The 15,215-nt window shown below is 44.9% G+C and overlaps 1 protein-coding gene across 1 annotated transcript in view; it reads right to left on the bottom strand.

Annotated features, from left to right (window-relative positions):
* Positions 1 to 15,215, bottom strand: part of AGPS (alkylglycerone phosphate synthase) — a 605,536-nt gene that overhangs the window by 112,202 nt on the left and 478,119 nt on the right. The window contains exon 17 of the mRNA XM_069225421.1: positions 4,751 to 4,840. Coding sequence (XP_069081522.1) covers positions 4,751 to 4,840 — 90 coding nt within the window. The remainder of the gene's footprint in view (positions 1 to 4,750; positions 4,841 to 15,215) is intronic.

The following is a 15,215-nucleotide window of genomic DNA, read 5'->3' as shown; positions in this document are numbered from 1 at the left end:
TTGAGATGTGGACGCTCTGACCAGTGAGGAAGGTCCATGAACTACCATTGACTTCCCCTCCCAACTTCCCGTGAGTTGGTTCCATTGATCCATGAGACATTCCTTAAGAGGATGCATATTGAGACAGGCATTTGGGGTTAGGAAGATGCATGAAGCCATTGAGCCAAGGAGAGAGGACACTGTTCTCACTGAGAGGCTTTTATGAGAGAGTGTAGCTTCCGATGGATTGATAACACTCTCTCCTCCGAAGTACACACTCTTGCTTGACTGGTGTCAATGGAGGCCCCCAAAAAATGTAGCATATGAACATGAGTAAACATTGACTTGGCGTGGTTGATATGGAGCCCTAAGTTTTGAAGGAGATCGCTTATCCATTAGTAATGAAGATGGGCTTCCTGAGGATTTGGTGCCTTCATGGGCCAATCGTCTAGGTAGGGGGTAGGCAAAGACTTAATGCTTTCTTAGGTGCGCAGCTACAATTGCTATGCACATTGAGAATGTACTGGGTGCTGAGCTGAGGCCAAATGGAAGCACTTTGTATTGCTACTGTTCTTGACCCACCATAAACCTCAAGAACTTGTGATGCTTGACTACTGGTATACGAAAGTACACTTCCTAAAGGTCTATGGAGCAGAGCCAAACTCCCTGGTATAACTGGGGTAGATCTGACGTGGTGCAGCATTCAAAACTTCTCTCGCCGAATCCACTTGCTGGCCAATTTCAAGTCAAGAGTCAGCCTGAACTCCTTTTTGGGGCCTTTCTTCTTTATTAGAATGTATCAAGAGTAAATGCCTGTTCCTTGTTATTTGAGAGGAGCAGTCTCCACTGCCTGCTTCTGGCGAATTATGTTGACTTCAGATTGCAGCATTAGCAGATGTTGATTGGATGGCTTTGGTGGTATATTTGGTGGAGGACTTCAAAACCTGAGGCAATACAATTTAGAACAATATTTAGTAGCCAGGCGTCTTTTATCATGTTTTGCCACTCTGCTAAAAAATGTGAAATACTTCCTCCAACCAAAGTGGCCAACGTAAGAGTGGGAAAGAAAGATTCACAGTTTTGAACCTTTGTGGGCTTACCCCCTTGGGTGGGCTGTTGGGCGTTTCTCCCTCTGGGTTATTTGCGCGGCTATTGTTGGCAAGGCCTCTGCTGTTAGGATTGCTGGTGACCTTGATACCAATGAAGGATCTGAACCTTCTAGGAGTATAAAAATGGCACTAGTAGGGCTTGCAAGGCCTCTTCGTTTTTTTTTTTTTTGCCTTCTGAGGCCCATCGTCTGGATTGGTTCCATTTCGGATTTCATCCAAGCCATTTCATCATCTGTGTGGCTGCCAAAGCATGTTTATGTCCTGAGAATGGCAGATTCAGGATTCTTTGTTGTGACTCATTTTGGAGGACCGTGAGTCTAAGTCAGAAGTGCTAGCGCAAACCCATCCCACGACAGCATTCATGTGCCGCGGGCAAGGAGCAATAAGCTGCAGCACTGATGATCTGATTGGAGACCATCATTCCTTCATTGACGACCCCTAAGAAATCCTCCTGTCTTTCCCTGGGAAGAACATCAGCAAACTTCTACATGAAGTCCCATAAGGCCCTATCGTAACTTCCCAGAAGAGCAAATGCACTCGCTGCCTTCATAGATGTCACAGACGATGAAGGAGTAATAGCACACTACCACGACCACCAGATCTGGTGGTGGGTAGGAGTGGAGAAAAAGAAGATGCTGCTTAGGAGCGGGGGCTGATGTTTTTTCTGTAGTCTGGATGGAACAGACCGAGCTGAGGCTGGAATCAGGAATACTTCCATTAGTGGTACTAACAGGCCTTGGATGAAGAGCAACAGAAAAGCTATCTAAATCTTGTGTGCGATCCTGATCATGATCTACAAGAATGATGGTGAAAGTGCCTTGAAGACGGAAGGGGTGGAGGATCCCGGGATCTGTGGCTTCTGGAATGGTATGCATTATTTAACAAGATCTACGTGGAGAGACTGTAGACGTCGGGAGAGGAGCCTCCACAGGTGGAACTGGTGCGCCGATGGAAGAGGTGCCGAAGGAGGTAGAAAAGGTGATGTTGGTGGAGGAGCAGGAGAATCTAGCAACAGTACTGGTGAAGGAGGAGATTAGACTGAGTATTCTGTGTCAGGCGATGTAAAAATGCATATGCTCTTTCTTCTTTCCTCTATTAGCGATGTCCTTGACTTCCTCCTATTCCTCAACGTCAACAGACTCCTCGACGTCGACCCAGCTCTCTGCCTCGACCTTCTTCACAACAGTGGAAATGTCTTCGACATCGACCTACCCGGTCTCAATGTCGACCTTTGCCTCTTTCTCGACGTCGACCCAGCCCTCGATGGAGAACAAGTAGGTGCAGTACCTTGTCTTAACATCGATCCTCTCGACGTCGACCTAGAATGATGTCATTTTTAGGCTGAACTCTCACGCCTGAAGTCCTTGAAGGCAGATGGAAAAGTCCTGACAGCGAACTTACCCACTCCCAGCTCTGATGTCCCACCTTCAAACTGCACCTGTTGCCTGCGTTGCTCTTCTGTACCATGGAGGCAAACCTTTTCTCTCGCCCTGAGAGTAAGCTTTGAAAACTTCCTGTAGTGGTGGCGTTTGTCAGGTACATGGCTCTGTGGAAGGCAAATAACACAGACGTCGTGAGGGTCTGACTTGGTTTTCTTCTCCCAAAGGCAGGACACTTGTCAAATGAAGAAGGCATTCTATTTGACAAAATACCACAATTTTCTGTCAGAAAAAAACAGAAAATTTAAAAGAAAGATAAAAAATGTTGCATAAAGTTGTCACAAAAATCCACTGATTTTTTAAGACAAAAAGCCTAAAAGGCCTAGTGCTCAAAGATCGTGTCACCAGGAGCTGGAATAACGAACTGAAGCAACTGCCTCCTGCTGGGCATTAAAAGATACTGGTGGTCCCAGGGTCCTTAAAGGCGCAGTTGTGGTTTTAAACTCACATAATGACAGCCTATGGGGCTACACTGTCCTGCTATCCTTCATCTCTCTACTTTTACAAAAAAGGTTTGTGAAGGAGATTTACACTGTTTTACTAAGTATTAGCCTTAAATTATATATATAATAATAATGAGTTTCTTGGCCATTTTTAAAGTACAATCTGAAAAATTTGACCATTGTAGCCTGTCCTATAGGATGCATATTGTTTTTTTTTTTCTCTCAAGTGATTCTGCAGGCTTTCCTGAAGAAAGACAAACATCTACACTTAAGAAGATATACTATGGAAAACGGCTCAGGGATCTCCACACAGGACTATTAAGCGCTTATGACTATCAATGGAGATCCCTCAAGAGAGAACTATAAATACTGAAATGTAGTGCTTAACTAACTGTCAGTCATCAATGTGATCGGGGACAGCATAAACCACAAAGCTGAAAGCGGAGTGGTTTTCAATTGCCACCAGAACGGTGAGATAGCAACAGACATATTACACGAATTACTGTTTTGTATTTTTTATATTGCTTGTTTATTCTTGGTGCAATCAGCAGGAAAACAATGTAGCAAAGTTATTTTTCAAGTAGCGAAAGATTTATTGAAAGTAGTGGGCAAAATAAGGGCTACACTCTTGATTATAGTAAGAAATGAAAAATATTTAATTATACAGTTAATAAAAGGTTTCAGGGGAAACAGGTTCTGCATTCTTAAAAACTAAACTTTGGTTATAAAAGCCACAGATTGCTGATGCTTCATTCGGCATGGCATGGCAGAGCTAATAATGGACCCCGATTGCAATTCGAATGTTAAGCTTTCATTAATATACTGGTGATTAAACAATAGGAGGTGGTTATGCTTACACAATTGTTGAATCCAATACTGGGTTCTGACCACATTTAAAATGTTCAGATTTGCCTGCATTGATAGCAATTTGAATGTTGCAGTTTTGTGTTATTGTTCATGAAGAAGTTACAAATTAAACAATAGGTAATGGTGAAACATTGCATAGCTGGTAAAGTGATACGAATTCTGCGAAATATACAATATATTTCATGGGTCACAGTGAACTATGGAGTTTTCTACCACAATACTTTGTACAATAAAAGCACTTCAAATATTTCATGTAATATACATACACAGGCATATACATTTCTGTATGTGTATCTCTACCTGTGTGTATGTGGTGTGAGCATATGTGTATGTATATACACATATAAACACACTCACACACACAGTGGTATGAAAAGGATTTTTTTTGCGCAGTGGAGATATGAGAAAAAACATTAGATTAATAATTTGTATAGTATTTGTTTTAGGTAATTTCAGCAAAACTCTAATGGGGAGATTGAGAAAACTCGTGCAGTTTATTTCAGTTTGTCTCTGCACGGGACATGACTGATGCGTATTTCTTTCACTCTCTTTGCCAATCGATGCTTTGACTTTTGGAGAGGTTAAATGTTCAAATCAATCTTATTATACTTGACTGCCTAGTGGGTACACAGGAAATAAATGCCAGAACACTAACCGGGCCCAGTGTAATCTCACCGCCGGAGGGATCACGTTTCAATGGCCCTGCAGCAAGCAGCCCACTGGCAGGAAAGAAAGGTCAACATCAACATTCATCCCACTATAAACTTCTCTTTTTTAAGCGAGTGCACGTCAAGGAAAATTAACTACACCTTGCTGACAGCAATGAAAAGGGTGAAGCAGCCTCTCTGTGCCCATGCTGCCAGTAACCGTGATGAGAGCAATGACAGTCCGAGACGAAACAGCAAACACATACCTGCATGTAGAAAAAGGAGGGAACTGAACGCCCCTTTCCTTGCATTCTCTAGCTATCCTTTCTTTTACGTTCCTGCAAAGGTCCAAGACCCTGGAAAAGAATTAAATGTATAAAACGAATCATGCTTTCATGCATTAGTAAAACCGAAAACTGCATAGAGCACTCAGATACTTATGAAATGAGCGAGATTTACAAATAAAAAGACAAGCTATATTGCTCATTAGAAATTCTCCACATACACCCAAGACATCAGAACTGACCCATAAAGAAAATGTGTTGCTTGTTTATTAGCAGTTGAAAATCAAAAAGTTTAAAAAATAATCAGAATTGACTCCCCTTCGGGAAGATCCTAAAAAACATTTTCTATGGCGATTAACCCCTTCGCTGCCAGGCCTTTCCCCCTCCTGTGCCAGGCCTTTTTTTGCCTATTTGGGGCAGTTCGCGCTTAAGCCCTTATAACTTTTTGTCCACATAAGCTAACCAAGCCAAATTTGCGTACTTTTTTTCCAACATCCTAGGGATTCTAGAGGTACCCAGACTTTGTGGGTTCCCCTGAAGGAGGCCAAGAAATTAGCCAAAAAACAGTGAAAATTTCGTTTTTTTAAAAAAAAAATGGGAAAAAGTGGCTGCAGAAGAAGGCTTTTGGTTTTCCCCCTGAAAATGGCATCAACAAAGGGTTTGCGGTGCTAAACTCAGCAGCTTCCCAGCTTTCAGGAACAGGCAGACTTGAATCAGAAAACCCAATTTTTCAACACAATTTTGGCATTTTACTGGGACATACCCCATTTTTGCTATTTTTTGTGCTTTCAGCCTCCTTCCAGTCAGTGACAGAAATGGGCATGAAACCAATGCTGGATCCCAGACACCTAAACATTTCTGGAAAGTAGACAAAATTCTGAAAACAGCTAGGGGTCATTTGTGTAGACCCTACAAGGGTTTCCTACAGAAAATAACAACTGAAAAAGAAAAATATTGAAATTGAGGTAAAAAAACATCAATTTTTCTCTACGTTTTACTCTGTGACTTTTCCCTGCAATATCAGATTATCGAAAGCAATATACCGTTACATCTGCTGGACTCCTCTGGTTGCGGGGATATATAGGGCTTGTAGGTTCATCAAGAACCCTAGGTACCCAGAGCCAATAAATGAGCTGCACCCTGCAGTGCGTTTTCATTCTATACCGGGTATACAGCAATTCATTTGCTGAAATATAAAGAGTAAAAAATAGCTATCAAGAAAACCTTTGTATTTCCAAAAAGGGCACAAGATAAGGTGTTGAGGAGCAGTGGTTATTTGCACATCTCTGAATTCCAAGGTGACCATACTAGCATGTGAATTACAGGGCATTTCTCAAATAGATGTCTTTTTTACACACTCTCCTATATTTGGAAGGAAAAAATGTAGAGAAAGACAAGGGGTAACAACACTTGTTTTGCTAATCTATGTTCCCCCAAGTCTCCCGATAAAAATGATACCTCACTTGTGTGGGTAGGCCTAGCGCCCGCGACAGGAAACGCCCCAAAATGCAACGAGGACACATCACAGTTTTTGAAAGAAAACAGAGGTGTTTTTTGCAAAGTGCCTACCTGTAGATTTTGGCCTCTAGCTCAGCCGGCACCTAGGGAAACCTACCAAACCTGTGCATTTTTGAAAACTAGAGACCTAGGGGAATCCAAGATGGGGTGACTTGTGGGGCTCTGACCAGGTTCTGTTACCCAGAATCCTTTGCAAACCTCAAAATTTGGCTAAAAAAACACATGTTCCTCACATTTTTGTGGCAGAAAGTTCTGGAATCTATGAGGAGCCACAAATTTCCTTCCACGCAGCGTTCCCCCAAGCCTCCCGATAAAAATGATACCTCACTTGTGTGGGTAGGCCTAGCGCCCGCGACAGGAAATGCCCCAAAGCACAACGTGGACACATCCAATTTTTTGAAAGAAAACAGAGGTGTTTTTTGCAAAGTGCCTACCTGTAGATTTTGGCCTCTCGCTCAGCCAGCACCTACGGAAACCTACCAAACCTGTGCATTTCTAAAAACTAGAGACCTAGGAGAATCCAAGATGGGGTGACTTGTGGGGCTCTGACCAGGTTCTGTTACCCAGAATCCTTTGCAAACCTCAAAATTTGGCTAAAAAAAAACACATGTTCCTCACATTTCTGTGGCAGAAAGTTCTGGAATCTGAGAGGAGCCACAAATTTCCTTCCACCCAGCGTTCCCCTAAGTCTCCCGATAAAAATGATACCTCACTTGTGTGGGTAGGACTAGCGCCCACGAAAGGAAATGGCCCAAAACACAACGTGGACACATCACATTTTTTCATAGAAAACAGTGCCTACCTGTGGATTTTGGCCTGTAGCTCAGCCGGCACCTGGGGAAACCTAGAAAACCAGCGCATTTTTAAAAACTAGAAACCCAGGGGAATCCAAGATGGGGTGACTTGCGGGGCTCTGACCAGGTTATGTTACGCAGAATCCTTTGCAAACATCAAAATTTGGCCAAAAAAAACCACTTTTTCCTCCCATTTCGGTGACCGAAAGTTCTGGAATCTGAGAGGAACCAAATTTCCTACCACCCAGCGTTCCCCTAAGTCTCTCGATAAAAATGGTACCTCACTTCTGTGGGTAGGCCTAGCGCCCACGAAAGGAAATGGCCCAAAACACAACGTGGACACAACATATTTTTTCACAGAAAACAGAGGTGTTTTTTGCAAAGTGCCTACCTGTGGATTTTGGCCTCTAGCTCAGCCGGCCCCAGGGGGGGCAGAAATGCCCTAAAATAAATTTGACCCCCCATCCCTCCCCCCAAAACCCCCCTGCCCGGGAGCGACCCTTGCCTACGGGGTCGCTCCCCCTGCGTGACATTGGTGCCAAAAAACAAATCCCCGGTGCCTAGTTGTTTCTGCCCCCTTGGGGGCAGATTGACCTCAAATCGGCCAATCTGCCCCCAAGGGTGGCAGAAATGGTCTAAATACAATTTGCCCCCCAGGGCAGCGACACTTGCCTGATGGGTCGCTCCCCATCTCTAAAAAAAACAAACAAACAAAAAAAAAGAAACACAAAAAAAAAAATTGCCCTGACGCCTAGAGGTTTCTGCGCCCCCTGGGGGCAGATCGGCCTAATAATAGAGCGATCTGCCCCCAGGGGGGGCAGAAATGGGCTAAAATAAATTTGCCCCGCCAACCCCCACCCCCGCCTCCGGGAGCGACCCTTGCCTACGGGGTCGCTCCCCCTGCGTGACATTGGCGCCAAAAAACAAATCCCCGGTGCCTAGTGGTTTCTGCCCCCTTGGGGGCAGATTGACCTCAAATCGGCCAATCTGCCCCCAAGCGGGGCAGACATGGTCTAAATACAATTTGCCCCCCAGGGGAGCGACCCTTGCCTAATGGGTCACTCCCCACCTCTAAAAAAAGAAACAAACAAAAAAAAAAAAAAAAAATTTTTTTTTTTTACCCTGGCGCCTAGAGGTTTCTGCCCCCCCGGGGGCACATCGGCCTAATAATAGGCCGATCTGTCCCCGGGGGGGCAGAAATGGCCTAAAATAAATTTGCCCCCCCAACCCAGGGAGCGACCCTTGCGTGAAATTCACGCAAAGAAAAAAAACTCCCTGGTGTCTAGTGGTTTCAGCCCATGGCCTAAATATAATTTGCCCCCTAGGGGAGCAACCCGTGCCTAAGGGGTCGCTCCCCACCTAAAAAAACAAAAACAAACACATAACAAAAAAAAAATGATCCCTGGTGCCTAGAGGTAGGCCGATCAAAAGGCCTTCACGAAAAATGCCCCCCCCTGGGAGCGACCCTTGCCCAAGGGGTCGCTCCCTTTTGTCACTTTATGAAAAAAATAAAATCCCTGCGGTCTAGTGGGGTTTCAAAAGCCGGATTGCAAGCAATCCGGCTTTTGAAACCCTGGGAGAGACTTCAAAGGGAAGGAAATACATTTCCTTCCCTTTGAAGCTCCTCCGGGCCTCCCCCACGTGATTGAAAGAGAAATGCTTTGCATTTCTCTTTCAATCGCGCTAGAAGCAGAGCTTCCAGCGCGATGGGGGAGGCCCCTCTGACAAATCAGCGCTCGCTGACGTCACAGGGGGATGGTGGGTGGGGGGGGGCGCTAGCGCTCCCCCAAGTTCCCGTGTGACCTCGTCCAAGGCACACGGAAACTGTAGCCTTGGACGAGGTGACCTCGTCCAAGGCACAGAAGGGGTTAAACAAAAACAAGATAATGTTATGTGGGGGCACATCGTGTAAACCCTCAGGTCATGTAAAAGATACCATCAAACTTCATGTGTTCTCATTTACAGGAGTGGTCAATGTAAGCTGACCATCTGGCTTCTGCTGCAGTTGAGATGAGAAGCTGTTGTAAGACTGCTTGTTCTAACTGCCCGCCCCGCCTGCTCCAATTTTTCAATTCTCTATCTCACTACAATACAGTGAGGAAAAGTGACATGGCTTGAGGCAAAGTAGAGGATGGGATCAGAAGTTGCGGATAAGGCCATAGGTGGGTGGCCTTAAGCAATGGCATTGTCACTGGTGCTAGTTGGTCACCAAAATATGGAGTGACCATGTTGAGGTCGGTTACAAGCTTTTCAGATTCATCTTGTTGAGGTTGTGCCAGTTCACCAGATTTGTCATAGTCATAATGAGGCCCTTGGTCTTTAGGTTTGCCTGACGTCCACTGGACACAGTCTCACCACACAGATATCAAGTGCTCCTTCATTTTCCTCCAAAACCTGTAAAATTAGACTGAGTTGTGACCACCCAGTGAGATCAAACTTAATTTCAACTGCTGTCTTACACTACCTCAATTGATGCTTAAAAAAACGTTGTAAGGGTGGGATTTAAAAGAAGGAGCCTCAATTCGGGCAAGAAAGTAAAAAATGTATTCAAACTGGAAAACGCTGACAAGTTGGTAAACCCTAAACTGCAACTTCGACTTCAATAGTTAATGAGGAGCTAAGAAACTGCAGCATCAGCATTACCGCGTTACAGATCAAGAAGGACAGTAAATGCTAGAAGAGCAGCTTATTGATTTGAAGCCCATTACTAAGTCTAAACAACTCAAGGGAATCATTACAAATTGTTCCAAAACTGATGAGACTGATGGGACAGGTACTGTGCTTTACTCGGCCTACTGGGATTATGAACAATGCAGTAAACCTTCAGGCCCTGACAGATTCCCTAATCTATAAACCGAAATCGCTGGATAAAAATACTGCCAAGCTTGAGGAGTTAAAGGGTGAACAGCATGCAATAAATCAAATTCCATCTGTATTGTCCCATTTCTTTGTCAATATTCAGGTTCTAACAAGCAATGGTGAAGTTTTCCCAACATCTGGATTTACCGAACTGGCAGCTAATGGTAACTCAAGTGTTTAGAATTACCACGTACATTAACTAGCCACTCGTAATCAGGGATTGGGTGTTCAACCCATTACACCATGTAGATCGTGTATTCCAAATAAAGACTGAGATGGATTTTGCACAGAATGACAGTTTGTCACTCTCCTTGCACCCCTGAGAGGTCACAAACCTGGGAGCCTTGGGTTGGAACTACTCTTGCCATTCAATTTTTTAAGGCTAGCAGGACCCAAGAAGTCTATTGGTACCGAATCCTTGGCTGGGAAGCTTGTGCGCCATGGTGCCTGGGCGGGTAGAGATGAGGTTGGAAGCCCCTTCCTTGGCCACAAAAGAAGTGAAAGCGGATTGCGGTTGACAGAGGCCATGGAAAGGACAAAGGACCTGGCTGGAGCTTTGCTGTCCTTGAAGCACTCTAGCCCTGAGTCCGCCTTGTCCACAAAGAGACAGGAGCCATCAAAGGTCATGTCCATGAGCAAGGCTTGGAAATCCCCAGAAAAGCCAGTGGTTCTCAACCAGGCGTGGCACCTAAGGGCCACCGATGATAAAACCATTCTACCTAATGAGTTGGTCATATCCAGTCCACAGCGTATGGCGAAGTTAGCTGCGCCTCTCCTGTCAGCAATAACTTGGGAGAGTAAGGCTTGGGCCTCCTCCGAGACCATAGGCAGCATCTGCACAACTGAATCCCAGACTAAATGGGAGTATTGTCCAAAAAAGCAAGCGTTATTAACCGATCGCAATGCCAGGCGGAAGAAAATATCTTCTTTTATAAAGTATGCAGCCTTGCATGGTAGAGAATGCGCCAGGATTTAGTTTGGAAGTGGAGGCTTGGGGCCACCAAGCTCTCCGAGATGGGGTCTTGTGTGAGGAAATTGGGATCTCCTGGAGCATGGCAATGGTGGCGGGTTATTGTCCTATCTACAGGAGCCCCTGTGCAGGGCTTGAACCAAGACCTGAGGAGGATGTCCGTGAGGGCTTCATCAAACAAGAGAAATTATTTTGGATGGGAAGACTCCTGGCTAAAGCACCTCCGTTAAGACAGTGGTTTTGACAGCCACAGTGGGCAGCTAACGGGCCAGGACGTCAGCCGCCCTCCTCACCATCACTGCAAATGAGGCACCCTCCCCCATAGTCACAGTAGGAGGAGGACCACCCAATATCTGAGGAGGTGTCCAGTCCTCTGTATTCCCCCAAATCCTCACAGCAGCTGTCCTCATAAAGGTCTAGGGGCTGGTATTCATAAGGGGCAACTGGCCCATCCTAATCTTCTTCAAGTCCTAGCTCATAGGAATAGGGCTCAGGCTCCAGCCTGGAGAGGATAGGTTGGTATCAGATGATGCCCATCCAGCTCTGTGTTGGAGTCGGGGATAAGAATGGGGACGGATCCGGTGGCACCATGAACATTAGCAGAGGGACTGTAACTGGGGAATGCCGAGGTGGGTCGACAGGCATCGGTCCGGATCCATATATGATCGAACCAAGGGGCCCAACTAGCATCGGGGGCGAACCTGCCAACGGTAAACCAGTAGGGTCCCGAAGGCTCATCAGCAGGACAGGCCATCCAAATATGAAGTGCATGGCCCCATAAAACTTACAGATTTGGGCAGGGGTCAGATGCCGGCTCAACTGCACAGCCAGGCCTTGAATGCTGATGTTCCCTTGTCTCGTCAGATGACTTTGACAGATGGGACGAAGTCGAAGACCTCTTTGAATTCTTTTTGTTTTTCTTTTTGCGTGACTTACCTGAATGCCCAGATGCCTTCCACCTCAACAATGATCGATGGCTCTGTGGCCCATCCCGGGACCTTCCCCATGGCCGGGTTTGAGACCTTTTGCAGTGTAGCACATCAAGCGGCAAGGAGCTTGAGGGACCTCTCCTTCAACACCTTGGGGTGCATGGCGTGACAATCGACCCAAGTCTTGGCATCATAGTCACACTAGAGACACAAGAGGAAGAAGAGGTGTGGATCCATCACCAACATATGTCAGTGACAGGCGCCAGAGGGCTTTAAACCAGTGTTCCTTGCGGAGATCCCAGCCACACCATGACACAATGTCTCAAAAAGACTTAGGTCAGTCAAAATGTGACTGGAGGTAGCTTTTCTACGGATCTGCACTAACTGGTGACGGAAAGAAAAGGACTTTCGTCAGCGAGCTGGCGGGTGCCTATAGAGCAGGGGTCTTCGAACTGGGGGGCCTCAAGTTGTCGGGGGAGGGGGGGGGGGGAGGCACCAGGCTCTGGCTAAAAGAAAGATTATGCCGATAATAGTGCTTTGTTTTAAGCAGAATAATGTGTATTGCATTTGTAAAAAGGTAAGAGAGCTTAAATGCAATGTTTAAATAAGTCTAGACTTATTTAAACAGTGCCAACTTAATAGAATAGTTAGAAAAAATCTGAAGGGGGGGCGATGATTTATTTTTCCCCACTGGGGGGGGGGCGCGGAATTAACAAGTTTGAAAACCACTGCTATAGAGGCACCAGATTCAGTCTGACATCTGGAGATAATTCTAAGGTAAGGAATCTGTGACTAGAGCTCTTTATCAGATACTTTAAAATGCATCTGTAAGGTCAACTAGACTTTCCAGCTTTTTGAAAACTGGGAAGAGGGCATGCAAACAGATGTACTTAACAGAACATGCTGGTAGATTCAGATAAAAGTAAGGGCATTAACTTTCTTTGCATGATTAATGATCATAGCCACTTACATGATGCTAACTCCATACAATATGAATACTCTAACACAAACTACAACAAGGTAAAACCCTATATATACCCGCAACCAGAAGAGTCCAGCAGACATAATGGTATATTGCTTTCAAAAATATGACATGGCAGAAAAATGTCACAGAGTAAAACGTGGAGAAAAATGGCTGTTTTTTTCACCTCAATTTCAATATTTTTTTTATTTCAGCTGTTATTATGTTCTGTAGGAAAACCTTGTAGGATCTACACAATGTATCCCTTGCTGAATTCAGGATTTTGTCTACTTTTCAGAAACGTTTAGCTTTCTGGGATCCAGCATTGGTTTCACACCCATTTCTGTCACTAACTGGAAGGAGGCTGAAAGCACAAAAATAGTAAAAATGGGGTATGTCCCAGTAAAATGCCACAATTGTGTGGAAAAATTGGGTTTTCTGATTCAAGTCTGCCTGTTCCTGAAAGCTGGGAAGCTGGTGATGCCATTTTCAGGGAAATAAACCACAAACCTTTTTCTGCAGCCTTTTTCCCATTTTTTGTTTTTAAAAACAAAATGTTCGCTGTATTTTGGCTAATCTCTTGGTCTTGCGGGAACCCACAAACTCTGGTTACCTCTAGAATCCCTAGGATGTTGGAAAAAAAGGACACAAGTTTAGCGTGGGTAGCTTATGTGGATCAAAAGTTATGAGGGCCTAAGAGCGAACTGCCCCAAATAGCCCAAAAAAAGGCCTGGCACCTGAGGGGGGAAAAGGCCTGGCAGCGAAGGGGTTAACAATACGTGGCATTCTAAATAAACATTTTTATAAACAGGTCGGTAAATTTCACACATTGACAATTCAACTGTGACTGTTGTCCATTCAAGCTTTGAAATGAAACTTGCATGCATGTTCTAATATGCAAATGATTCAAATGTGACTGTAGATATGTCCTTCTAAGATCTTTCAATACTTGGCAAACACACAGTATATGTAAGATAGATTAATTCTGATAGCCATGTAGTCTGCCGTTTTGCTTGGGCCAAGTTGATTTCCATGTAGACATTAGATCTATGGTAGGAAAAGAGCCCATTTCATTTTATGAGAAATGTATTTTTAAGTATTGCTGTGGACGTAAGTGTTTATATGATTTTTTTTTTAAATATATTTTTATTAACACTTTGTTGTCTTACATTTGTATGTCTGTTCATGGTAACATCTTGTACTCATTATACATATCCATTAGATAATCTGCATTTGCGATACATATTACTTGTGATCTGTTGCACATCTCCTTGGTACTATTAACTTTCCTTATGCGTTCATTGATCACTAATTCTAATATGTTGATCCCATTGCCTTACTATGCTATGTTCCTCGCTGTTCTGCGTTATCATTTTGAATCACGTGAATACACAACAATCTTAAATCAGTTCTGAACTATAACTTGAAGGAAGAAAAAAAAAAAAGTAAAAAAAAAAAAAAAAACCAAGGAGTCAACGTAACGGCTTTGTGTGGGTGGGTCTTGTAGCTGATGATATAAGAGGCACAAAAACATAGGGAAAGGGGTCATGCCCAGGGTGCACCAATGTACAGGGGGACGGCCAACCACTCACTCCACCCCTCGCCACCGATAGTGGTGTAGCAATTTACGTCTTGTCCGTCTCTATACTATGTCACTCGGTGCAGTCTATTTAAGAATTCGGCCATTTTTCGGCCCCTATTTGTGAACCTTCCCCAAACCTCGTAAAATGTGCTGATCGTCTCCTACTTCTACTTCGCGGCCTTCTGGTCTCTTCATTAGACCATCCCAGCTCGTCACCAGGTCTTCCCACTCCGGGGCAATGGGAACCTGACGGATGCCCCCGGCCTCCTCAGCCTTCAGGACCTGCAGCTCAGCCCTAGACCATCTCGAAACATCACCTTTCCATTCAGTCAGCGAGGGGTGGCCAGAGGCCTTCCAGCCCTTTGAGATCAGTCTTTTGTAAAGGGCCAGGGTCAGGTCCAGGAAACGTCCTCTCACCTTCCCTCGTAGCGCAGCCTCCCTGAGGCCCAGTAAGCACAGATCAGGGGTGGGCTGCAGCTCCGTCCCAAATAGCTCAGATAGGATAGTCATGATCTCCCTCCAACCAGACTGAAGCACCGGGCATCCCCACACCATGTGTTCGATGTCCGCATCTCCACCCCAACATCTTGAGCATGTCCTAGGGGTCCCCCCGTAGATGCGGAATAGTCGGTGAGGTGTAAGGTACGTCCTATGTAGATAATTGTATTGAATGTATCTTAACCACGTGTTACGCGAAATCATCCGAGGGTAAGCTAGTGTTTTGTTCCACTCTGACTCAGACAAGTCCCGCCTGATCGTGTTCCCCCATCTTTCTCTCAAGGAATGTAGAGGATCTAGTGCGACCTCAATCTGGGCCCGGTATATTTTGGCTAT

This window comes from Pleurodeles waltl, chromosome 3_1 (assembly GCF_031143425.1).
Source record: "Pleurodeles waltl isolate 20211129_DDA chromosome 3_1, aPleWal1.hap1.20221129, whole genome shotgun sequence".
NCBI classification, from domain to species: Eukaryota; Metazoa; Chordata; class Amphibia; order Caudata; family Salamandridae; genus Pleurodeles; species Pleurodeles waltl.
The sequence above is the reverse complement of the archived record's forward strand: the minus strand, read 5'-3'. Positions and strand labels throughout refer to the sequence as shown.